Source organism: Pongo abelii, chromosome 20 (genome assembly GCF_028885655.2).
Source record: "Pongo abelii isolate AG06213 chromosome 20, NHGRI_mPonAbe1-v2.0_pri, whole genome shotgun sequence".
Classification (NCBI taxonomy): domain Eukaryota; kingdom Metazoa; phylum Chordata; class Mammalia; order Primates; family Hominidae; genus Pongo; species Pongo abelii.
In genome coordinates, this window is record NC_072005.2 from 38,088,552 (window position 1) to 38,114,299 (window position 25,748).

General features: G+C 43.2%; 1 protein-coding gene across 5 annotated transcripts in view; it reads left to right on the forward strand.

The window, feature by feature from the left end:
• Nucleotides 1–25,748, forward strand: part of TDRD12 (tudor domain containing 12) — a 120,576-nt gene that overhangs the window by 73,460 nt on the left and 21,368 nt on the right. For 3 of the 5 annotated variants that reach the window (XM_054538838.2, XM_054538839.2, XM_063719440.1), the window contains 11 exons: nucleotides 5,802–5,862; nucleotides 6,251–6,355; nucleotides 9,896–10,081; nucleotides 13,010–13,166; nucleotides 13,582–13,709; nucleotides 15,405–15,596; nucleotides 15,849–15,977; nucleotides 16,960–17,074; nucleotides 17,784–17,917; nucleotides 18,050–18,270; nucleotides 22,968–23,067. In XM_054538838.2, the coding sequence (XP_054394813.2) occupies nucleotides 5,802–5,862; nucleotides 6,251–6,355; nucleotides 9,896–10,081; nucleotides 13,010–13,166; nucleotides 13,582–13,709; nucleotides 15,405–15,596; nucleotides 15,849–15,977; nucleotides 16,960–17,074; nucleotides 17,784–17,917; nucleotides 18,050–18,270; nucleotides 22,968–23,067 (1,528 nt within the window). Of the gene's footprint in view, nucleotides 1–5,801; nucleotides 5,863–5,944; nucleotides 6,080–6,250; nucleotides 6,356–9,895; nucleotides 10,082–13,009; nucleotides 13,167–13,581; nucleotides 13,710–15,404; nucleotides 15,597–15,848; nucleotides 15,978–16,959; nucleotides 17,075–17,783; nucleotides 17,918–18,049; nucleotides 18,271–22,967; nucleotides 23,068–25,748 lie in introns of those variants that run through there. The other 2 variants (XM_063719439.1, XM_054538840.2) reach the window with 2 other exon arrangements.

The following is a 25,748-nucleotide window of genomic DNA, read 5'->3' on the forward strand; positions in this document are numbered from 1 at the left end:
CCAGGAGTTTATCCATTTCTTCTAGATTTTCTAGTTTATTTGCATAAGTGTTTATAGTATTCTCTGATAGTAGTTTGTATTTCTGTGGGATCAGTGGTGATATCCCCTTTATCATTTTTTATTGTGTCTATTTGATTCTTCTCTCTTTTCTTCTTTATTAGTCTTGCTAGCGGTTTATCTATTTTGTTGATCTTTTCAAAAAACCAGCTCCTGGATTCATGGATTTTTTTTTGAAGGGTTTTCTGTGTCACTGTCTCCTTCAGTTCTGCTCTGATCTTAGTTATTTCTTGTCTTCTGCCAGCTTTTGAATTTGTTTGCTCTTGCTTCTCTAGTTCTCTTAATTGTGATGTTAGGGTGTCAATTTTAGATCTCTCCTGCTTTCTCTTGTGGGCATTTAGTGCTATAATGTGTCCCAGAGATTGTGATGCATTGTGTCTTTGTTCTCATTGGTTTCAAAGAACATCTTTATTTCTGCCTTCATTTCGTTATGTACCCAGTAGTCATTCAGGAGCAGGTTCAGTTTCCATGTAGTTGTGCAGTTTTGAGTGAGATTCTTAATCCTGAGTTCTAATTTGATTGCACTCTGGTCTGAGAGACAGTTTGTTGTGATTTCTGTTATTTTACATTTGCTGAGGAGTGTTTTACTTCCAATTATGTGGTCAATTTTAGAATAAGTGTGATGTGGTGCTGAGAAGAATGTATATTCTGTTGATTTGGGGTGGAGAATTCTGTAGATGTCTATTAGGTCGGCTTGGTCCAGAGCTGAATTTAAGTCCCAGCTATCCTTGTTAATTTTCTGTCTCGTTGATCTGTCTAATATAGACAGTGGGGTGTTAAAGTCTCCCATTTATTATTGTGTGGGAGTCTAGATCTCTTTGTAGGTCTCTTAAGAACTTGCTTTATGAATCTAGTTAGCTCTTCTTGTTGAATTGATACCTTTACTATTATGTAATGGCGTTCTTTATGTTTTTTGATCTTTTTTTTTTTTTTGCTTTCCATTTGCTTAGTAGATCTTCCTCCATCCCTTTATTTTGGGCCTATGTATGTCTTTAATTGTGAGATGAGTCTCCTGAATACAGCACACTGATGGGTCTTGACTCTTTATCCAATTTGCCAGTCTGTGTCTTTTAATTGGGGGCATTTAGCCCATTTACATTTAAGGTTAATATTGTTATGTGTGAATTTGATCCTGTTATTATGATGCTAGCTGGTTATTTTACCCATTAATTGATGTAGTTTCTTCATAGTGTCGATGGTCTTTATAATTTGGCATGTTTTTGCAGTGGCTGGTACCATTTGTTCCTATCCATGTTTAGTACTTCCTTCAGGAGCTCTTGGAAGGCAGGCCTGGTGGTGACAAAATCTCTCAGCATTTGCTTGTCTTAAAGGATTTTATTTCTCCTTTACTTATGAAGCTTAATTTGGCTGGATATGAAATTCTGGGTTGAAAATTCTTTTCAAGAATGTTGAATATTGGCCCCCACTCTCTTCTGGCTTATAGAGTTTCTGCAGAGAGATCCACTGTTAGTCTGATGGGCTTCCCTTTGTGGGTAACCTGAGCTTTCTCTCTGGGTGCCCTTAACATTTTTGCCTTCATTTCAACCTTGGTGAATCTGACAATTGTGTGTCTTGGGGTTGCTCTTCTCGAAGAGTATGTTTGTAGTGTTCTCTGTATTTCCTGAATTTGAATGTTGGCCTGCCTTGCTAGGTTGGGGAAATTCTCCTGGATAATATCCCGAAGAGTGTTTTCTAACTTGGCACCATTCTCCCCATTGCTTTCAGGTACACCAATCAAACGTAGATTTGGTCTTTTCACATAGTCCCATATTTCTTGGAGGCTTTGTTCATTTCTTTTTACTCTTTTTTCTCTAATCTTGTCTTCTCACTTTATTTCATTAATTTGACCTTCAATCACTGATATGCTTTCTTCCACTTGACCGAATTGGCTGTTGAAGCTTGTGCATGCATCACGAAGTTCTCGTACTGTGGTTTTCAGCTCCCTCAGGTCATTTAAGCTCTTCTCTACAGTGGTTATTCTAGTTAGCCATTCATCTAACCTTTTTTCAAGGTTTTTAGCTTCCTTACCATGGGTTAGAACATGCTTCTTTAGCTCAGAGAAGTTTGTTATTACCGACCTTCTGAAGCTTACTTCTGTCAACTCATCAAACTCATTCTCCATCCAGTTTTGTTCTGTTGCTGGCGAGGAGTTGTGTTCCTTTGGAGTAGAAGAGACGTTCTGGTTTTTGGAATTTTCAGCCTTTCTGCTCTGGTTTCTCCCCATCTTTGTGGTTTTATCTACCTTTGGTCTTTGATGTTAGTGAGCTACAAATGAGGTTTTGGTGTAGATGTCCTTTTTGTTGATGTTGATGCTATTCTTTTCTGTTTGGTAGTTTTCCTTCTAACAGACAGGCCCCTCAGCTGCAGGTCTGTTGGAGTTTGCTGGAGGTCCACCCCAGACCCTGTTTCCCTGGGCGGAGGCTGCAGAATAGCAAATATTGCTGCCTGATCCTTCCTCTGGAAGCTTCATCCCAGAGGGACACCCGCCTGTATGAGGTGTCTGTCGGCCCCTACTGGGAGATGTCTCCCAGTCAGGCTACACATGAGTCAGAGACCCACTTGAGGAGGCAGTCTGTCCATTATCAGAGCTCAAGTGCCGTGCTGGGAGAACCACTGCTCTCTTCAGAGCTGTCAGGCAAGGACGTTTAAGTCTGGAGAAGCTGTCTGCTGCCTTTGGGTCAGATATGCCCTGCCCTCAGAGGTGGAATCTAGAGAGGCAGTAGGCCTTGCTGAGCTGCAGTGGGCCCCACCCAGTTTGAGCTTCCCTGCCGCTTTGTTTACACTGTGAGCATAGAACCACCTATTCAACCTCAGCAATGGTGGACACCCCTCCCCACACCAAGCTCCCGCATCCCAGGTCGATCTCAGACTGCTGCACTAGCAGCGAGCAAGGATCCATGGGCGTGGGACCCGCCGAGCCAGGCACGGGAGGCAATCTCCTGGTCTGCAGGTTGTGAAGACTGTGGGAAAAGTGCAGTATTTAGGCAGGAGTGTACTGCTCCTCCAGGTACAGTCAGTCACAGCTTCCCTTGGCTAGGAAAGGGAAATCCCCCAGCCCCTTGTGCTTCCCGGGTGGGATGACACCCCACCCTGCTTCAGCTCACCTCCATGGGCTGCACCCACTGTCCAACCAGTCCCAGTGAGATGAACCAGGTACCTCAGTTGGAAATGCAGAAATCACCCGTATTCTGCGTCGATCTCACTGAGAGCTATTGACTGGAGCTGTTCCTATTTGGCCATCTTGGAAGTGCCTGCTCTTTTTTTAATCTCTTTGTCCTTTTGCTTTACTTTTTTTTCTTTTCTTCTTCTTCTTCTTTTTTTTTTTTTTTTGTTTTTGTTTTTTTGAAATGGAGTCTCGCTCTTTCGCCCAGGCTGGAGTGCAGTGGTGCGATGTTGGCTCACTGCAACTTCTGCCTCCTGGGTTCAAGTGATTCTCCTGCCTCAGTCTGGGATTACAGGTGCCTGCCACCACACCTGACTGATTTTTGTATTTTTAGTAGAGACAGGGTTTCACTGTATTGGCCAGGCTGGTCTCAAACTCCTGACCTCAAGTGATCTGCCTGCCTTGGCCTCCCAAAAGGCTGGGATTACAGGTGTGAGCCACCACACCCAGCCTGCTTTACTTTTTGGAATGATTTTACAATTTTGTCCTCTACTCATTTTATTGTGTTTTTTATTTCTAATATCACGTTTTTAATTTGCAAGGGTTTTCCTTTTGTTCTCTTTTCTCTCTGATAGTGTCCTGTCCTCGTTTCACATATATGATAGTTTCTCTCATTTCTCTAAGGAGACTAATGATTTTGGTGGGGGAGTTTTCTTCTCTCTACACTGTTTCTTTTTTTGCAGGGTGCATTACTCGGTTTTTAAGGTTGGAGGCTTTCCTTAGACGTCATGCGGTCCTCGACTGTCTGCCTGTATTTCAACGTAGAGGCCCAGTGAGCCGGTGAGGGTCTCTGAGTGTACCAAGCCTGTGGGCTGTGGGTCTCACTGGGGAGCGAGCTGCTGTGAGTGCAGGGACCTCTGAATTCCATCCAGATGCCCAAGGGAAGGCTTCTCCTGTCTCTGGCCCCCGGGGCTAAAGACCTGCCTGTGTCCTAGGAGCTGAGTGGGAGGCACAGGCTGGGTCTCACTGTCCTGCGTGTGCTTAGCCTCCCTCTTTTCAGTTCAGCACCTCTGTTTGCAGCTAGGCCTACAGCCCCGAGTCCTGAGAGTTCTGCTTTATCCTCTCCAGAGAATCAGCCCCTGGCCTTCCTAGGGTTGGGGTGAGTGGCGGTCTGGTGTGGAGCAGTGTAAGGTGATGCAGAGGTTCCCCACTCTGCCACACTGTTGCAGCCAGGGAGCCTGCCCCTAATTCCTAAGCTTTCTGAAGGTTGTTCTCTGCAGATAGGGTCAGGCCTCCCATGGCTGGCTCAGATTCAACTGTCTTGGGGCTGTTACCAGTTTGTCCATCTGTTTTTTAGCTTCCAACATTCTGTTCTGGAGTATTGTCTCTAAAACATAGCTGCTTTGAAATATGATTCATGTACCCTTTTTTCAAGTGTACAATTCAGTGATTTTTAGTGTATTCACAGAGTTTGCAACCACACAAGTAAGTCCATATCCATTAGCGGTCACTCTCCATTTTGCTCCCTCCACATCCTTTGGTAGCCAGCTGTCTGCTTTCAGTCTCTATGGGTTTGCCTGTTCAGGACATTTCATATTGATGGGATCATACGGTGGGTGGGCCTTGGTGATGCTGGTTTCACTGCACACAGTGTTTCCAAGGCTCACCTCTGCCATGTCATAAACGAGCACAGCATGCCTTTTCATGACTGACTTATATTCCATTGTGTGCATGGAGTGTATTTCATGTACCCATTCATCAGCTGATGACAGTTGGGTCTTGTGGCTTTTGCATTTAAAAGTCCATTTACAGGGCCGGGCACAGTGGCTCACGCCTATAATCCCAGCACTTTGGGAAGCCAAGGCAGGTGGGTCACCTGAGGTCAGGAGTTCGAGACCAGCCTGGACAACAATGATGAAACCCTGTCTCTACTAAAAACACAGAAATTAGCTGGGTGTGGTGGTGGATGCCTGTAATCCCAGCTACTTGGGAGGCTGAGGCAGGAGAATCTCTTGAACCTGGGAGGCAGAGGTGGCAGTGAGCTGAGATCACGCCAGTGTACTCCAGCCTGAGTAACAAGAGCGAAACTCCATCTCAAAAAAAAAAAAAAAAAAAGAAGAAAAAAGAAAAAATGCGTTTACAGGAATGGGGCTTTAGGAAGGAGTGCAGTTTGCCATGTGTGTAACCCACCGTCTTTATCCTGGAGTCCCCACCATGTCTGTGCCTTGTGACTTCTCTGTGACTGCCACTGGCCTTACCCATGTTGGGGTTGGGCTGGATCTAGAGGAAAGCAGTTTCAAATTACTTCTCCTCTCAGCAGAGGTGATTGTGGACAAGTCCTATGTGGTCTTGTTTTCTCATCCATAAAATAAAGATAGTAAAGTACACTAGTGGTTCCTGAGCTTGGCTGGGGACCCTCAGATACTCTCAGGGGGACATGGGTGGTGGCAGGGTTGTGGCAGCACAGGTACAGGCCCTCATGCCTCATAAACCAAGCAGAACAGAACAGGCAGTGGTTGTACAACTGAGCCTTGGGCTGTGCAGCCCCTGCTATCTCTATCAAGGAAGAACTAAAAGAATAGCTCAACTGAGGAAACGGAAACACCTTTTTCTTCATATTCTTCTTTTAACTATCTTACAGATTACTGCAGTTTTTAAATCCTGATCCTTTGAGAGCTGACGGAATCTCTGATCTCCAGCAGGTATTACAGGCCCTAAAAAAAGTAAAATAAAAAGAGAGAAAAAACTGTTTATTCTTTAAATCCTTCTCCTTCCTCCCTCCAGACTTGAGATTAGAAGAGAAACTCCTTAGATGGGAGACTTAACCTGAAGACATCCTTTTAGAAACGATCGAATGGATTGTTGCTTCTGAGAAATTTTTCCTTGTTTTTTGGATAATAAACGATCTTCCTTTTGGTAGTTTGGTGGTTTTTTTTTCTTTTCTTTTTTTTTTTTTTTTTTTTTAAGTACGCACATATACCCAGGTGTTTACATTGAAATCTGTATTTTCTTCATTTCCGTGAAGTTCTTGATCTCCTGTGCTGACGTCTCAGGGCAGACACTGGTTATCTAATGCACATGTTCTCTCAGTTGCAGAAGCTGAAGGGCCTGCAGCCGCCCATGGCAGTGCTCCGGAACAAGATCGAGCCCTGCTTAACCATTGGCTCGTCGCCGCTGTCAGCAGACCTGAAGAAGGTAAAAGTGCTTGTAAAACTGAATTTATCAAGAATGCCAACTTTTTCTAATAGAGAAGGATTTTGAAATAAATGGCTGTAAGGTTGCATTGTATAATTTCTTTGCTTTTGAAATTCTCTTTTTATTTGAGATTACAGGCATGAGCCACCATACTCGGCCTAATTTCTCATTTATTCTTAAATCCAAGTTAGCTTCTTAGAAGTGAGTGAGTGATTGTTTTGTGAGGCAGCTGCTGTGTAACTGTGAGCTCCTTCTGCAGTCAGGTTTCCAGGCTGCCCGTGGACAGGGCTGTGGGAGGAGCAGCAGGCCACCAGGGCAATTGTAATGCACTCCCCCACCGTTCTTTTCAAAATTGTCTTACACACATATGGTTTCATTTGGAAAATTAATCATACATGTTTATCTACTTTTTTCCTGATTAAAAAAAGTTAAAAAAAATTTTTTAAGATAGGAAGATAAAACAACCAGGACAAATAGTGTGAGAGAGAAGTGGGCAGATTCCACAGTCTTAGAAGATGAAAGCAGGAGACAGAGTGTGGCTGCCTCTGCAGGGAAGGAGCGCTTTGTGAGGGGAGCATGAACCACCAGCTCTGTCTCCTGAGCACCCACAGCCAGCTTGTATTGTTCTGAGCAGCAAGGTTGGAGGCTCTTTTTGGAGAAATTTGAATGGCTCTAGAGAAATGACCTTCAGATGATGCTATTTAGAATTCTCCCACGAACAGGGCCTGCTTGCTACCCTGCCTTTCTGCAGTGAGGTGACACTCATGTGATGACAAGAGTCCCCAAAGCCTCCAGTTGGGTGTTAGTGTCTTGCTCTCCACCATGAACAGACATCAGGGATCATGAGCATTTGAAGAAAGCCTTCACCTTAAAAAAAAAAAAAAGACCGGGCTGGGTGCGTTGGCTCACACCTGTAATCCTAACACTTTGGGAGGCCAAGGCAGGCAGATCACCTGAGGTCAGGAGTTTGAGACCAGCCTGGCTAACATGGTGAAACCCCGTCTCTACTAAAAATACAAAAATTTGCCAGGCGTGGTGGTACATGCCTGTAGTCCCAGCTACTTGGGAGGCTGAGGCAAGAGAATCACTTGAACCCAGGACGCGGAGGTTGCAGTGAGCTGAGATTGTGCCACTGAACTCCAGCCTGGGCGATAGAGCAAGACTCTGTCTCAAAAAAAAAAGACCAAAACAAACTCTCAAGGAAACAAACAATGCAGTGAGGAGGAGAAAATGTTAGAGAATAAATATCCCCAGAGAGAATAAATATACCCAGAGAGAAGACATTGCATCTCTAACAGCTTACTGTTAAAGGGATATAATGTTTTCTCTCTGGGGATATTGAAAATAGGATATTTTAAAAAGGAACAGGCAGAAAAAAAGGTTCTTGGAAATTCAAAATATAGAAAAATGTAAAAATCACTAGTATGTTTGAGATATAAAAGAGAAGCTAACTCAGAAAGTAGAGGAAAAAGGCAAAGAGACGGAAATAGGAGGAAAAATTTTTGAGGGTCAGTTTGAGGTCCAGTATCTGAAAATGGGCTTTCTAGGAAGAATGAAGGAAGATGGTAGGACATTTTCTGAAGATTAACATAGGAACATTTTCTGGACCTAATGAACAAGAATTTCCAGATTAAGAGGGCCTACCCATCACAGGCCCAGCACAACTGCTGAAGAAAGAGATTCTGAAGCATCTAAGTTGAGGGAATCTAAAGATTATGAAGGCTTCAAGAGAGATGAAACTGGTCCTACACACTGGACCAGGAATCAGAATGGCTTCAGATGTCTCCACAATGCACCAAATGAGCATTGATGTCAAAATTCTGATGAGGTCGGGCGCGGTGGCTCACGCCTTTAATCCTAGCACTTTGGGAGGCTGAGGTGCAGATTGCCTGAGCTCAGGAGTTCGAGACCAGCCTGGGCAACATGGTGAAATCCTGTCTCTACCAAAATACAAAAAATTAGCTGGGTGTGGTGGCACGTGCCTGTAGTCCCAGTCTCTTAGGAGGCTGAGACATGGAAATCTCTTGAACCTGGGAGGCGGAGGTTGCAGGGAGCCAAGATCGTGCCACTGCACTCCAGCCTGGGCACAGAACGAGACTCTGTCTCCAATAATAATAATAATAATTCTGATAAAAAGCTCTTTCCAACCAGAGGTCCTTACTCAAACTGTGGATGGAGTGTAAGGGTAGAGTGAAGACATTTGCAGACATACAGAGTCTTTAAAAAAGTACTTCCCTTCCAACCTTTGTCAAGAAGATATTAAAATATGTTCTCTACCAAAACAAAGAAGTAACCCGAGAAAGATGACCACATGGGTTTGCAGACAAAGGGTGATGGTGAAGGATGATCCGAGGATAGTTGCTCAATACCAGGTGCAGAGCATGGTGGGTCCTGCCTGACTGCAGCTAGGGCTCAGGACTCGAGAGGACCTCACAGAGCTCATGGTGCTGATGAGCTCAGCCATTTGGAAGATCCTATCCATGTGGGTGGAGAACTCTATTGGAACATTTGGGCTTTAGTGACAGTTACATAGAAAAATAAGCAAATAAAAGTCTATCTTATAAAAAGCTTTACAAGTGAAGCTGATGGACTGGCAGTTTATTAGGAGAATGAGGAGGAAAAGCCACATCTTTGATCCAGTGAACTTTAAGTTCCTGTCAATGGGCCATCTATTGGATCCTTTTAATTTACAAAATTAAAGCAAGAATCTTTTTTTTTTCTTTTTTGAGACGGAGTTTTGCTTTTGTTGCCCAGGCTGGAGTGCAGTGGCGTGATCTCGGCTCACCACAACCTCTGCCTCCCGGGTTCAAGTCGTTCTCCTGCCTCAGCCTCCTATGTAGCTAGGATTACAGGTGCCTGAAACCACGACTGGCTAATTTTCTATTTTTAGTAGAGACAAGGTTTCTGCATGTTGGTCAGGCTGGTCTTGAACTCTCGACCTCAGGTGATCTGCTCGCCTTGGCCTCCTAAAGTGCAGGGATTACAGACATGAGCCACTGTGCCTGGCCTTTTTTTTTTTTTTTTTTTTTTTTTTATGAGATTTAGCCTCACTCTGTCACCCAGGCTGGAGTGCAGTGGTGCAGTTTTGGCTCACTGCATCCTCTGCCTCCTGTGTTCAAGTGATTCTCCTGCCTCAGCCTCCTGAGTAGCTGGGATTATAAGCATGCACCACCACACTCAGCTAATTTTGTGTTTTTGGTAGAGATGGGGTTTCACCATGTTGGCCAGGCTGGTCTCAGACTCCTGACCTCAGGTGATCCACCCACCTTGGTCTCCCAAAGTGCTGGGATTACAGGCATGAGCCACCGTGCCCTGCCTAGCAAGAATCTTTTAATGGGAGTCTTAATAGGAGAAAAAGCAACAGTCTTTTAATAGGAGGTTGGTACTGAGAAAAGATTTGGGGAAACTTAACAAGTTAGGGCTTGGGAAATACTGGGTTTGGCAATGTGTAGTGCTTATTGGGATGAAATGAGCTATGCAGTGGAGTTTTTGTTAGCTTTCTCTACCTTATTTTGGTTTCTGGTTGTTTCTGTTTTGTAGGCTCTTCAAAGAAATAAGTTTCCGGGCCCCAGCCACACTGAATCTTACTCTTGGCCTCCCATAGCGCGTGGCTGTGATGTGGTTGTCATTTCTCATTGTGAAAGCAACCCTTTGCTCTACCTCCTACCAGTGTTGACAATTTTGCAAACAGGAGCCTGCTATAAGTCATTACCAAGTAGAAATGGAGTAAGTCAAAGACAGTTTTGCCTCACAACCAAATGGGTTAAATATTTATTTTAAAATTATACACCTCACCTTTGAGGAAGGTCATCTGTTACTCAGTTTGGTTTTCAAACTTCCAGGCCAGAAACTGTCCTATGGGAAAGTGTCCTTTCCCATTCCAATTACTGATGCATTCATATTGATTCTCACCTGGAGCCTCTAGTTGTGGGCCATTGGCTGAGGCTTTTAGAAATGGATATTGAGGCCGGGTGCGGTGGCTCACGCCTGTAATCCCAGCACTTTGGGAGGCCGAGGCAGGCGGATCATCTGAGGTCAGGAGTTCGAGACCAGCCTGGCCAACATGGTGAAACCCTGTCTCTACTAAAAACAGAAAAATTAGGTGGGCATGGTGGCGTGCCTGTAATCCCAGCTACTTGGGAGGCTGAGGCAGGAGAATCACTTGAACCTGGGAGGCGAAGGTTGCAGTGAGCCGAGATCATACCGTTGTGTTCCAGCCTGGACAACAAGAGCAAAACTCCGTCTCAGAAAAAAAAAGAAAAAAGAAAAAATGGATATCGAGTGTCTAAAACGCTGTCACAGACCTGAGTCTATCTAACCATCACAGTAGCAGCATGAGATGGGTATTGTTCTCACCATTTCATGGAGGAGAAAATGAGGCTCAGGAAGAGTTACTGGGGTAAATTTCCCACTGACAGGGCTAGGAGTGGGGTTGAAGTCTGAGCTTCCGCTGCCTTGTCCCATGGTCTGCCAGTCATTTCCTAGCTCCCCACCCTGCTTCATAATCCTTCTTAACTTTTCCCATGTGGGAAAACCTCAGAATAACTGTATTAAGTCTGTTCTAGCATTGCTATAAATACCTCAGGCTGGGTAATTTATAAAGAAGAGAGGCTTAACTGGCTCATGGTTCTGCAGGCTGGAGCGGAAGCATGATGCTGGCATCTGCTCGGCTTCTGCAGGAGCCTCAGGAAACTCACAATCATGGCAGAAGTCTAAGGGGGAGCAGGTGTGACACATGGCTGGAGCAGGAGCAGGGGAGGTGCCACATACCTTTAAACACTAGATCTCAGAAGAACAGCACCAAGAGGACAGTGCCAACCCATTCATGAGAAACTGCCCCCATGATCCAATCACCCCCCACCAGCCCCCACCTCCAACACTGGGGATTACATTTAACGTGAGATTTGGGTGGGGATACAGAGCTAAACCATTTCACCGAGAAAGAGGTGGTGGGAAAGAGAGGAGTGGTGTGAAGGTAAATGATGCAGGGCATGGCCCTGTGCTGCTGGTTTGTGGCTGTTAGGGGCCTGATGGGTGTGGAACCTGCATCTCGGGGCCTGGCACTGAGAGTACTCAGATGGGGCTCCACCAGTGAAAAACAGCAGTAAGAAGACATAGGGTTGCAGTTAGAAAAGATACTAGCTCATTTTTCTAACCATGCCATGCAGTTTTATGATTTCCCTTTAGAAAATTGCATCTGTTGGCTGGGCGCGGTGGCTCATGCCTGTAATCCAGCACTTTGGGAGACCGAGGCAGGCGGATCATGAGATCAAGATCGAGACTATCCTGGCCAACATAGTGAAACCCTGTCTCTACTAAAAATACAAAAATTAGCTGGGCATGGTGGCACACGCCTGTAGTTCCAGCTACTCGAGAGGCTGAGGCAGGAGAATTGCTTGAACCTGGGAGGCGGAGGTTGCGGTGAGGCAAGATCGCACCATTGCACTCCAGCCTGGGCAAGAAGAGCCAAACTCCATCTCAAAAAAAAAAAAAAAAGTTACATCTGTTACTATGAATTGATTTAATCAAATTAATGGATATGTTTCTATCTCCCAAATTACTTAGCAGCAGACTAATGAGAAGCAACTGATGAGAAGTCGCTTATATTGAGGCCAAACCCAGGCTCGGGGAAGAAAGGGATGTCCAGGTCTCGTCCCTGTGGCACCCAGCTTTCTCCACGCCTCCATGGTGAGCCTGCTTTCAGGCCTGTGTCTGGAAGCTGGGCCCACCTGGATCTGTGTGAATGAAAGAGGAGCCTCGGCTTGTCTTCAGTTACTAGAGGGTGTGTGTCCAGGAAGGTGTCTGGCAGGCAATGCAGCTTCAGGAGTTACCTGTCGGCTTGCAGAGGACAGGGTTCAGAAGATAGTCTCCTAAGGAAGAGGGGTTCGTCTTTTTTTTTTTTTTTTTTTTTTTTTTTTGAGATGGAGTCTTGCTCTGTCACCCAGGCTGAAGTGTAGTGGCTCCATCTCAGCTCACTGCAACCTCTGCCTCCCAGGTTCAAGCAATTCTCCTGTCTCAGCCTCCTGAGTAGCTGGGACTACAGGCACACACTACCACGCCTGGCTAATTTTTGTACTTTTAGTAGAGATGGGGTTTCACCATATTGATCAGGCTGGTCTCGAACTCCTGACCTCAGGTGATCCACCTGCCTCAGCCTCCCAAAGTGCTGGGATTACAGGCATGAGCCACTACACCCAGCCAGGGTTCGTCTTTTTTAAAGCCCCTTTTAGGTGGCATTTAGTTCATTCTGTGCAGGGGATGTGGAGCCAGACTTCCTGGGTTCAAATCCTGTTGCTACCATGTATTAGCTGTGCAGCCTTGGGTAACTGACTTCACCTCTCTGTACCTCAAATTCCTCACCTATGAAATGAAGCAGTGACAGACTCTGCCCCATAAGAGCATCTTAAGAGCTAAATGAATGAATACTTGTGAAGTGCTTCATTGAGACTCGCAGAAAATATGACTCAATGTGTCATATTTTCATTATAATTTCATTAATGAAATTATATCGTCACTTTTCTGACCTGTATGTTGGTTATAGCAGAAACTTACGGGGTGCTGCTTCTGTGCAAGGAGATGTTCTTGATGTTTCGTATGTGGATGCTGAATTCCTAACTACTGTCTGAAGTCATTTGAATTTGTCTGTCTTCGCAGCCTCTCGCAGTCATTGTGTGCCCTGGGTGGAAGAAGGCCCAATTTATTTTTGAATTATTGGGAGAATATAGCATGTCCTCCAGGCCTCTTCATCCTGTGCTATTAACAATTGGGCTCCATAAAGAGGAAGCCAAAAATACAAAGCTTCCAAGGGGCTGTAAGTATCCTTTTCAAGCAGCTATAAAAGTTAAAGTATCCTTTTCACTGTCTTCCCTACAGAAGACAGTGGAGCCTGGCTGGGCCTGGGTCCGCAGTGACATGGCTTGTGTGACGACACACTCACAGTCACTAGTCCAGACCTACTTGTCAGCTCCCGACGGTTTTGATTACGAAGGCTTGATCTTGACTTAGTCTGCTTCACTGAGAAAACTATGTCACTTCATTCATTTATCAGCTATTTACTGAACACTTAAACTGTTTGTTAGATGCTGGGCATACGGGGTTGACTAGGACAGAAACAGTGTTTTACTTCATTAGAAGGCATTTCTAGAAAGTATGTGGACTCTTAGCAGAGGAAATCTTAGACAAACCTGTGGAAAATTGAAAATGTTCACTTTTTCTCTTAAATGCAGGTGATGTGATTGTTACGACCCCATACAGCCTGCTGAGGCTTCTCGCCTGTCAGAGCCTGCTGTTCCTCAGGCTCTGCCACCTGATCCTGGATGAGGTAGAGGTGCTATTCTTGGAAGCCAATGAACAGGTGAGCGTGGCTTAAGGTCCTCATCACTCAGAAGAGAGGCATGATTAACATGCTAACTGATGGCAGGAAGGAGGAAAAGTGTCTGGTTGGGGAATACATTGGTTAATCTGAAAAAATTTTATGCTTTAACTTCTATAATTAAGAAGAAAAAATGGTTATGTGAAATTTCCTTCCCAATGTTAGAATTCTTTCTGAAGCGCAAACATTGTTTCCTAGAGATTTCCTAAAATACTTAAAATTTTTCTGATTACAGAAGTAATGATTTTTATTTTAGAAAATTTAAGACATGGAGAAGAGCACTTGAAAAACCCAGCCTGCACAGCCGTAGTCTCAGAAGGGATCTTTCTTACTATTTTGGAGTACTTGCTTCTTTTTCTTTGAATTCTTGTGTTTGTTGATACATATAGTTAATAACATCAGGGGTGTGTTTTACAGGCCATTTTGTAGCCTGCATTGTGCTTCCTGTTCCATAGCCTGGTGGTTACTGGCCATATAGTATTCAGTTCTTTGGACATCACAGAATTTGTTTTACAACTGTCTTAATATTGGATATTCGACATAATTTGTATACGTGTGTGGCTACAGAACATGCATGCTTTTTGCGCCTGTTTCCTTTAGGATGAATTCCTAGGAGGGGATTCATGGGTCAGAGGCTTTGAGCTCTTGTAAGGCTTTTCTTGGAAGCAGTGTCACACAGTCACCAAGGGTATGCACTTGGGAGTAATGATGGCCCCAGTTTTGAGTCCAGGCTTTGTTACTGACTATGGGGCAGTGCAGGGTTCCTGAACTCCTCTGAAGCCTCAGGTTCTGATTTTTGTAAAACTAGTATCTAGGCATACTGCTCTGTGCAGCATCCTTTCTGAAAGCATGACCTGATGTGCACTCCTGTCAGCCATGTGCAGGCTCTCCACACCCCTGCCAGAGCAGGCTTGGCCCAGCTTTCTTTTCCAGACTAACTGGCCAACAGTGGGATCTTGTCAGCCTAATTTATATTTCTTTGATTACTTTTTAGGTTGAACATTAATTCGTATTGATCATTTGTAGTCACTCTGAGTTGCTTGTTCACTTCCTTTTCTTATTTTCTGTTGGTAGGATCATCTTCTGCTAATCAGTTTTTAGAAGTTTTTATGCAAGAACATTAATCTCTTGTTAGTTTGTTATACATATTTACCAAGATGTTGCTTGTGCTTTAGTTTTGTTTATAATGGAGATTGTAGGATATTTGTTGACTTTAAACTTGACATTTTCTCCTATTTAGTTTTTGCCTTTTTTTTTTTTTTGAGACTGAATCCCACCCTTGTCGCCCAGGCTGGAGTGCAATGGCGTGATCTTGGCTCACTGTAACCTCCACCTCCCGGGTTCAGGCAATTCTTGTGCCTCAGCCTCCTGAGTAGCTGGGATTACAGGTGCACGCCACCACGCCCAGCTAATTTGTTGTATCTTTAGTAGAGACGGGGTTTCACCGTGTTGGCCAGGCTGGTCTTGAATTCCTGACCTCATGATCCGCCTGCCTCAGCCTCCCAAAGTGCTGGGATTACAGACGTGAGCCACCACACCCGGCCTTTTCCTTTTATTTTTGAAAGACTTTCTCCACTCTGAGAACAGAAAATATACAAACCCTTACATTTTATGTTCTGTCACACTAGTTCTTACTCTTTTGAAATAAAAATGAAATTAATTGTGCTGATTTTTCAGATGTTTGCTATATTAGATAACTTTAAAAAAAATATTGAAGTTGAAGAAAGGGAATCTGCACCACATCAGATTGTTGCAGTTGGAGTTCATTGGAACAAACATATAGAACATCTCATCAAAGAGTTCATGAATGATCCCTACATTGTGATCACAGCCATGGAAGAGGCTGCTCTCTATGGCAATGTCCAACAGGTAACTTTGTGTGTGTGTGTGTGTTGTGTGATGAACACAAGCAAGTAACTTTTATTTCATGGCTTAATATTAAACAATTACAGCTTTGATTTCATATATAAATTATGAATGAAATACAATTGTAGTTGAATATTTAAATTTATATGGATTTCCTATACATTATTTTCTATTAAAATCCTGACACCTATGGAAAGTGGATCTGGAGCACCTAAAATATTAAAAAGTCACATTGTTTCTGTGCTTCATTACCAGGTAGTACATCTTTGCCTAGAATGTGAAAAAACTTCTACTTTACTCCAAGCTCTTGATTTTATTCCAAGTCAGGCACAAAAGACCTTGATCTTCACCTGCTCTGTAGCTGAAACAGAAATAGTGTGTAAGGTGAGTCCATCTCCATATAAAAAATGTTCTGTTTGTTTCAACTGGTCGAATCTCAAGTCATCGCAAAATTACTGGGGCAGTTGCCTGTGCGAGAGGGAAGTAAAGTTTTACAAGTTTAACATCAATCAGAAGAGGAGGTGGAGTCTGCTCACAGAGCATGCAAGCTGAGGCCTGGCTCTGCGGAGGAGCCAGGTGCAGGGGCAGGGCCTTCCCATGCAGCAGCGTTCCCCAGGGCAGGGCAGTTTCGTCTTGGTGGAGTGTTAAAGATACCAATTTATAGACATGACAACATCTTCTGTACCCTCTGTTTAAGAAGATTGAGGTGGCTCATGCCTGAATCCTAGCCCTTTGGGAGGCCAAGGTGGGAAGATTGCTTGAAGCCAGGAGTTCAAGACCAGCCTGGGCAACATAGTGAGACCCTGTCTCTACGAAAAAGAAGAAGAAGAAGAAGATTGAGAAGATAACAGTAAAAGATATCATATAGCCAAAAAATCAAATAAATTGGCTAAAGATTTATTCAGTTTTATTTTGTACATATTAGTGCTAAAACATAGAAATGAAGCCAACTACCAAATAAAAGAATTAATAGTACATCTATCTTTCTGCAACAGTGAGCTAGAAATATAGTTATATGGTACTGTAGTCAACCAGGACTTTCTAGCTGGGGTGTGTGTGTGTGTGTGTGTGTGGTGTATGTGTGTTTATACACACACACAAGTATGGCTGTGTTATTTTAAAAGGAAGCAAAATAGTTTTAGCAAAATACTGCTTATTTCACTTGAGCAAGATTTTAAACATAAACAACTGAATTTTGGAAATATATTTCAGTTTATAATCATCTCATTCTTAAGAATTATGGGATCAGTGAGGTAGTGCCGTCACAGATAATTTAAAGTGCTTTACATTGACAATTACTGATGGAACAGTTGGCTTCCAGCCTGTATCCCTGACTGTGACCTGGACTCTTTGGTTTCATCTTTAGGTAGTAGAAAGCAATTCAATATTTTGCTTGAAGATGCATAAAGAAATGATTTTTAACTTACAAAATGTTTTAGAACAGTGGAAGAAGTTAAGTTCTGGCTCTCAAATTATATTAGGTAAGTGTTTTAATTTCTACTTCTATTTAGTGAAGGCTGAGCTACTAGGAATTCTATCTTTAATTCATTTACATATCTCATTTCCAGAGTTCTCATTATTCCCCGGGTTTACTGAGAGTTTATTAGCAATGTTAATTTCAAAACGAAAAATTAACCTCCACTAAGATTTTGATGTTGAGGTAAATCTCTCAGGTCAGTGGGCAGCCACCATTAGTCTAGACATTCTCCCTAGAGTTATAGCTTGAGGATCACTATCATATATATGATCATATATATGATATATATGATAGTGATATATATGATAGTGATCATGTATATGATCATATATATATCATATATATGATAGTGATCTCAAGCTATATATATATTCATGTATATGACTATATATAGTCATATATAGTCATGCATGATTGCTAAATTTAATATTAAAAATATAAAAGTCAAAATGTATAGAATAAGTGAAAAATATATGGGCCACTTGGATTTGTAATAAGAGACATCTTTCAGGCTAAAAAGGAGACCACTTTTCTCTGGAATTTAAGCACTGGGCTGTGGCATTTTGGGGAAAAAAATGGGGAAGAAGTTTCTTTGCATCCAAAAAAGTAAAATGTGATACGGAAATGCACTGCAGTGTGGCCGTGGGAACTGCCGGTTAAAGTAAGTGTGGTAACTCCAGCACATGTGACATTGTCGGACTCCCTCTCTGCAGCCCTCACAGACGACTGCGTCCCACTCTTGGCCATCACCGATGCCACGTGTGTGATTCACTTCAGCTTCCCTGCCTCGCCAAAAGTTTTTGGTGGACGCCTGTATTGCATGTCTGATCATTTTCACGCTGAACAGGTTTGGTGAATTTTTATTCTCTTCCATATTCCACTGGCATCTTCTGTGTCATGATAAGCTCAGAGTCCACAAGGTTTCCTCAGTCAGACTGGGATAGATGACCCACTTCCTTTATTCACCCCCAATTTTCAGGGTTCTCCTGCAGAACAGGGAGATAAGAAAGCCAAATCTGTCTTGCTGCTGACGGAGAAAGATGCGAGTCACGCGGTGGGTGTCCTGCGCTACTTGGAGCGAGCGGACGCCAAGGTCCCCGCAGAGCTGTACGAGTTCACCGCAGGAGTTCTGGAAGCCAAAGAAGATAAGAAAGCCGGAAGGCTTCTTTGTCCATATCTGAAGGCTTTTGGTTTTTGCAAGTGAGCCAGTGATTTGTTTCGTATTAAACTGATGTATAACCTGCAGTAAGGTGCACAGCTGTTGCAATGTGGTGAATTGTCATGTATCTAGAAGCCACCGCCCACCCTGAGGGAGCAGTCCGGGGGTTCCCTCGCGCTCTTCGCCACGTGCCCTCCCCTCTGCAGGGCTGTCAGTGTTGATTAATTTTGCTTGATTTTGAACTCCATAGAAATGGCATCGTGGTATGTTCTCTTTTGTGTCTGGCTTCTTTCTCTCAGCCTCGTGTCTGTGACATTTGTCTGTGTTGTTGTGTGTATCTGTGGTTGGTTTTGTAGCTCAGTGTTCTGTTGTATGACTGTATCACAGTGTGTGTATCCATTCTCCTATTGATGGGCCTATGGGTGGTTTCCACTATCAGGCTATGATGTTTGAAGCTGTTAGGAACACTCTTGGCCATGTCTTTTGTGGAAATGTGTACCCATTTCTCTTGGGTAGACGCTCCAGAGGGCAAGTGGCAGGTCATGGGGTAGGCATGCGTTTAACTCTTCCAAAGCGGCTGGCCATTTTCCGGTCTGGTCGGTACTGTCTGACAGAGCCTGAGTTGTCCCCAACCCTCACCAGCACTTAGTGTTGGTGGAGGTGGAGTGGTAAACCGTTGTGATGTTAATTTGCATTTCCCTAATGATTAATGATGTTGAATATCGTTTCATAGGCTTGTGGGACAGTTGGCCATCCTCTTTTTGTGAAGTGCCTGTTGAGGTCTTTTGACCAGTTTTTACAGGGAGTGTTTATCTTTTTCTTCTTGGTTTGGGGGGGGAGTAGCTTATGTATACTCAACATAAGTACTTTGTGTGATGTGTGCACTGAGAATGTCTCCTCCAAGCTGTGGCTTGCATTTTCACTCTTTTAATACTCTGCTGATGACGAACAGGCATTTTTAATTTTGATGAAGTTTTTTTTTGCTTTTTGTTTTTTGAGATGGAGTTTCACTCTGTTGCCCAGGCTGGAGTGCAGTGCCGCCATCTCGGCTCACTGCAAGCTCCACCTCCCAGGTTCACGCCATTCTCCTGCCTCAGCCTCCCGAGTAGCTGGGACTACAGGCGCCTGCCACCATGCCCAGCTATTTTTTTGTATTTTTAGTAGATATGGGGTTTCACCATGTTAGCCAGAATGGTTTTGATCTCCTGACCTCGTGATCCGCCCGCCTCGGCCTCCCAAAGTGCTGAGATTACAGGCGTGAGCCACCGCTCCCGACCTGATGACGTATTTTAACGTTACTTTTTTGTGTGCTTATAGGAAATATTTGCCTATCTCGGCCAGGTGCAGTGGCTCACGCCTGTAATCCCAGCACTTTGGGAGGCCGAGGCAGGCAGATCACAAGGTCAAGAGATCGAGAGCATCCTGGCCAACATGGTGAAACCCCATCTCTACTAAAAAATGCAAAAATTAGCTGGGCGTGGTGGTGCGTGCCTGGAGTCCCAGCTACTTGGGAGGCTGAGGCAGGAGAATCACTTGAACCCTGGAGGCGGAGGTTGCGGTGAGCTGAGATTGCGCCACTGCACTCCAGCCTGGAGACAGAGCAAGATTCTGTCTCAAAAAAAAAAAAAAAATTAGCTGGGTGTGGTGGCACACGCCTGTAATCAGTTACATAGGAGGCTGAGGCAGGAGAATCAATTGAACCTGGGAAGCGGAGGTTGCAGTAAGCCAAGTTCACACCACTGCACTCCAGATGGGGTGACGGAGTGAGAGATTGTGCCACTGAATTCCAGCCTGGACAACAGAGCGAGATTCCATCTCAAAAAAAAAAAAAAAGTTGTCTATTTCAAGGTCATGAAGGCATTCTCCTATATTTCTAGAAGCTTTGTAGTTTTAGCTTTCACAGTTACACTTATAATTCATATTAAATTAGTTTGTATGGATGACCAGGTATGGTGGCTCACACCTATAATCCCAGCGCTTTGGGAGGCTGAAGTGGGAGGATCACTTGAGCTCAGGAGTTCAAGAGCAGCCTGGGCAACACACAGAGACCCCGTCTCTTTAAAATATATATATGTATAATATATATAATATATATTATATATAACATTATATTATATGTTATATATTATATAACATATATAATACATACATAATATATAAAGTATACAGATATTTAATATATAACATATATAATACATATATAATATATAACATATTTATATATAATATATATAATATATATTACATATGTATTATATATGTATTATATATAATATATTATATATAGTATTATACATATAATACTATATATGTATATTATATATATGTATTTTTATATATATGTATTTTATATATATGTATTATATATATATGTATTTTTATATATATATGTATTTTTATATATATATATATATATATGTATTTTATATATATATAAGCCAGCTGTGGTGGCACATGCCTGTAGTCCCAGCTACTCAGGAGCCTGGGGTAGGAGGATCGCTTGAGCCTGGGACGTCAAGGATTCAGTGAGACGTGATTGTGCCACTGCACTCCAGCCTGGGCGATAGAATGAGACCCTACGTCCAAAAAAAAGAAAAGAGAAAAGAAAAATATGTGTAATATGAGATCTGGGGCAAGGTTTGATTTTTCCATATGGATAATGGTTTGCTCCAGCATCGTTTGTTTAAAATATCATTCGGTTCTCACTGCATGAGTGCGTTTGCCTTGAGCCAGGTGATGGTATTTGTGGTCCATTTTTGGACTCTGTTCTGTTATGTTGGCCTATTGGTCTAATTTTATACCAGTACTACACTTTGTTATAGCACGTCTTAGGAGCTGGTGTATGAGTCCTCCAGCTTTGGTCCTCATCAAGGTTGTTTGGCTATTTTAAATCCATTGCATCTCCACATACACTTTATTTTTTTTGTCTTTTTTTTTTTTTTTTGAGATGGAGTCTCACTCTGTCACCCAGGCTGGAGTGCAGTGGCACAATCTCGGCTCACTGCAACCTCCTCCTTCTGGGTTCAAACAATTCTCCTGCCTCACCTTCCTGAGTAGCTGGGACTGTAGGCGTGTGCCACCACGCCCAGCTAATTTTTGTATTTTTAATAGAGATGGGGTTTTACCATGTTGGCCAGGCTAATCTCGAACTCCTGACCTCAGCTGATCCACCTGCCTCAGCCTCCCAAAGTGCTGGGATTACAGGCGTGAGCCACCGCACCCGGCCTCCACGTACATTTTAGAATGAGCCTGTTAGTTTCTTCAGAAACCTTGCAGAATTTTGCTAGGGACTGCATTGATTGTGTTGATCAGCTTGGAGAGCATGGGTACCTTGACAGTCATGGGGCTTCTCTGCCTGATGCAGACACACCACCACTGCTTGATACACAGACAGCTGAGGCTGGGGCATGGGTGCCTCATACGGAGCTGCTGGATTGAATTTAAAGATAACTGTTGACATTAATGTTTTTGAATTATGGTACATTAAATGTGTTACTAGCAGTATTCCTATTTATGCTTAAAGAAGACCGAGTTTTGTTTTTTTTTTTTAAGACAGTCTCTGGCTCTGTCACCCAGGCTGGAGTGCAATGGCGTGATCTCAGCTCACTGAAACCTCCGCCTCCCGGGTTCAAGCAGTTCTTGTGCCTCAGCCTCCTGAGTAGCTGGGATCACAAGCGTGCACCACCACACCTGGCTAATTTTTGTATTTTTAGTAGAGATGGGGTTCGCCATGTTGGCCATGCTGGTCTCAAACCCCTCACCTCAAGTGATCCGCCCTCCTCAGCCTCCCACAGTGCTGGGATTACAGGCATGAGCCACCGTCCCCAGCCAAATACTGACTTTATTTATTTATTTATTTATTTATAGATGGAGTCTTGCTCTGTCGCCCAGGCTGGGGTAAGTGGCACCATCTTGGCTCACTGCAACCTCTGCCTCCTGGGTTCAAGCAATTCTCCTGCATCAGCCTCCTGAGTAGCTGGGACTATAAGTAGGCATCTGCCACCATGCCCAGCTAATTTTTGTATTTTTAGTAGAGATGGGGTTTCACCATGTTGGCCAGGCTGGTCTGGAGCTCCTGACCTCAGGTTATTTGCCTGTCTTGGCCTCCCAAAGTGCTGGGATTACAGGCACAAGCCACTGTGCTCGGCCTCAAATACTGAGTTTTAAAACGGCAATTTCAACTATTTCTCAATGTGGAAGCAGCATTGTAGTTAAGGAACGGCTTCTGGGTTAGAGATCGATTGCCCTTTGTTGTGTATTATGGCAATGTATTTCTAATTCAGTCTTTATTTTAGAAATATATTCTGTTCATTTACATAATGCATTTTAGAATGTCTAGAGAAATAGGGTGGCTGAGCAGGGAGGATCTCTTGAGCCCAGGAGTTATGAGGCTGTGGTGAGACATGATCTTGCCACTGCACTGCACTCCAGCCTGGGCAACAGAGTGAGACCAAACTCTTAAAAAAAAAAAAAAAAAAAAAAAAAAAGAAAGTTTGCTAGAGAAATAATGAAATAACTCATTAAGTTATTCAGTGTTAATTAAAATGTAAAATCCATTTTCACTTATTTATATATTATTAATGTCACCTGAAATATTTAATGTGGTTATTCAATCTTTAGGGTGTTTGGAATAAAAGTTCTCTGATTTAGGTTGCAGATTAATTTTCTGAAGAAAGCATTAAAATGCACATTAACAATTATTACTTATTTATGATAAATCTAGTCATTTCATTTTCAGAGACAAAAGGATCTGTCCTGACCGACACCGTGTTAATCCAGAAATGGACATGCCCAGGAAACTGTCCAGCCAAGCCCTTCCTTCATTTGGATACATTAAAGTAGGTTTGGTTAAAGATGCTTGTGTCCTCTGATGAATGGTCATGTTAATAAACGTGTTTTATTTGTTAAGCAGGATCTTAGTAGATGTCATGGTGCCTTCCAGTGATCAGTATTAACATACCACCATTAATCCAACCAGAGGCACGTGTCCTCACAAAGCGCCTTATTTCAGGGACCCAGCTTATTTATAAGCCAAGATCAAATTCAGTAACGGATGACAGTTTAAGGATTTTTTTTTCAATTATATTTTCAGAAAATGTTTCTATTTGGAGGCCATTAAAAATAATGCAGTGACTGGGCACAGTGGCTCACACCTGTAATCTCATCATTTTGGGAGACTGAGGCAGGCAGATCACTTGAGGCCAGGAGTTCAAGACCAGCCTGGGCAACATAGTGAGACCTTGTCTACAAACAGATTTTTTAAAAAATAATAATGATACAGTGATTACATGAATCTTTTCAAGACATTCATGATAATTTCTTTGAGGAAAATTCTGTAATAAGGTACAGATAGAATTGCCAAGTGAAGAATTTTTTTATTTTCTTTCAAATCATTTTTTATTAATTTATTCATTTCTTTTTGAGCATGCAATTTCTCTCCCTTTCATCTGTTTCCCTTAGGGCAGTATCTGTTGTGTTAATTTCCTAGGCTGCTGTAAAAGATTACCACCGAGTTAGTGACTTAAAGCCACACACATTTCTTCTGTCATGTTCCTGGATATCAGGGTGTCAGCAGGGCCGTGCCCCTCCACAGCCTCCAGAAGGTGACCTGGCCTGTGGCTCGCCTGGTGTCCTTGCATCTCAGCCAGCAGCACTGTCACTGTCTCTCCACCTGCATCTTCACATGACCTCCTCTTCTCTGTGCCCCTTGTAAAGGACGTTTCATTTAGGGGGAGGGCCCACCTGGATAACCCAGAGCCATCTCCCAGTCTGCAGACTTCACTACCTCTGCAAAGACCCTGTTTTCAAGTCAGGTCAAAGTCACAGTGACCTTGGGGATTAGGACATGGACATACCTCTTTTGGAAGAGTCACCATCCAACCCACTACAGTTTTCATTATTGATTTTTTTAAAAAATTTCTAACTCTTTCCTGCGTTCTGTCACCTCATTTCTAAGTTGTTGTAATTCTGATCTGTTACTCTTTTATACACGCATTGTTTTCTTAACAGTTGTTTTCTTTAACAAACCAAGAGCACCATTTCTTGAAGGTTATAGTTTTGATTCGTTTGTGGATGTATCTTTCTAACAGGTTTCATTGTCTGTAAGGATGGTTCTTCTGCTCTTTATTCTGTTTTTAATTATTTTATTTTTATATATTATTATACATTTTGTTATTTTATGATGACTTCGTATCGGATTTGACCTTGTTACTTTGCTGTTGCTCGTTTTTAGATAGAATTTGTTTTCTTGACATTTTGGAGGAGGTGTGGGTCAGGGTAACTTTTCTGATTTCACAGGGTTCCCATTTCTGTTTTTTATGTGCTGTGTAAAATGAATATGGTGACATAGTGTCTGAGATTTCTGAGATTCCCTGGCCCTGTTCCCCTCCCGAACTGTTACCTGGTTTTCTCTTCCTTCATCCCTCCTGTCCCTGGAGGGACAGTGTGGAGATTTCACAGGGGCTCCAGCCTTCACCCACTGTGGAGGCAGGTGAAGCCTTCCAGGCTCGCTTGTCGCACTGGCTGAGCCCGTTTCCAGGGAGGGCCTCTTGCCTCTTCTAGAGCTCTCTGTTCTCAGGTCTATTGCTTCCCTCTGCTTCCTCCTGCACAGGCACAGGCACTGGTGCCTGTGGGTGTCGCCAGCCCGGTCCTCCCCCCTATCCTGCCAAGTGCCTACTTCTCACTCCTGGCATCTGCTCTGGGCAGCCAGGGCTCCCTCCCTTCACACAGAGCATCTCTGCCCTCTGCACACTGACTTTTTCCTCACACACAGGTCCCCCTGCCTACTCTAACCTGTGAAGGGCTGTCTTCTCCAGCACACACAAGCTGTGGCCTCTCTGTCCACTTCTGGATTGCCAAGGTCCCTGTAGGACACAGTTTCATCCCTGTAACCCTGGAGGCTGGTATACAGTATGCTCTTAATAAAATGCATCTTGTTAGCTGAAAAAAGATCAGAAAGTTTCAAGAGACAGCAGTGCTATTTTAAGAAGAATTTTTGTAAAAGTGCAGTTAGAAGGTAAACAAAGGAACACTTATACCTAATAATGAAGTTTTAAAATAATGAAATTTGCAAAATAAAAAAATCTTCCATTAGATTTAAAGTGAAACTCTAATTCTTTATGACTGTGTGAGGTATTGGTTTTGCTTTGCTTTTTTGGCTAGCTTCCTAGTTTTTTCTAAATCCACATTGCTAAGCTTTGGTTTCTTTTTTTTTTTTTTTTTTTTCAAATGCTTCTGTTTTATTTCATTTCATTTCATTTCATTTTAAGAAAGGCCCTGAGGCAAATCCTAGAAGTAAAGACAGCCACACTGCTAAAGCATAGGTGCTGCTTCTCAGTGGAAAATCTGTCGTCTCATGGTTACCCAAGGCTGAGGTGGTCCTTTCTGATCTAATAGACCTTTTGTCTACATTTTTAAAAAAGTTCCTAAGAACTAGAACTTCCCCACAATGAATGGCCTATTCCTTGTTGTAACACCTTCCCTGTTAAAACGGTGCAAGTGCTTAATAAATGCATGGTGA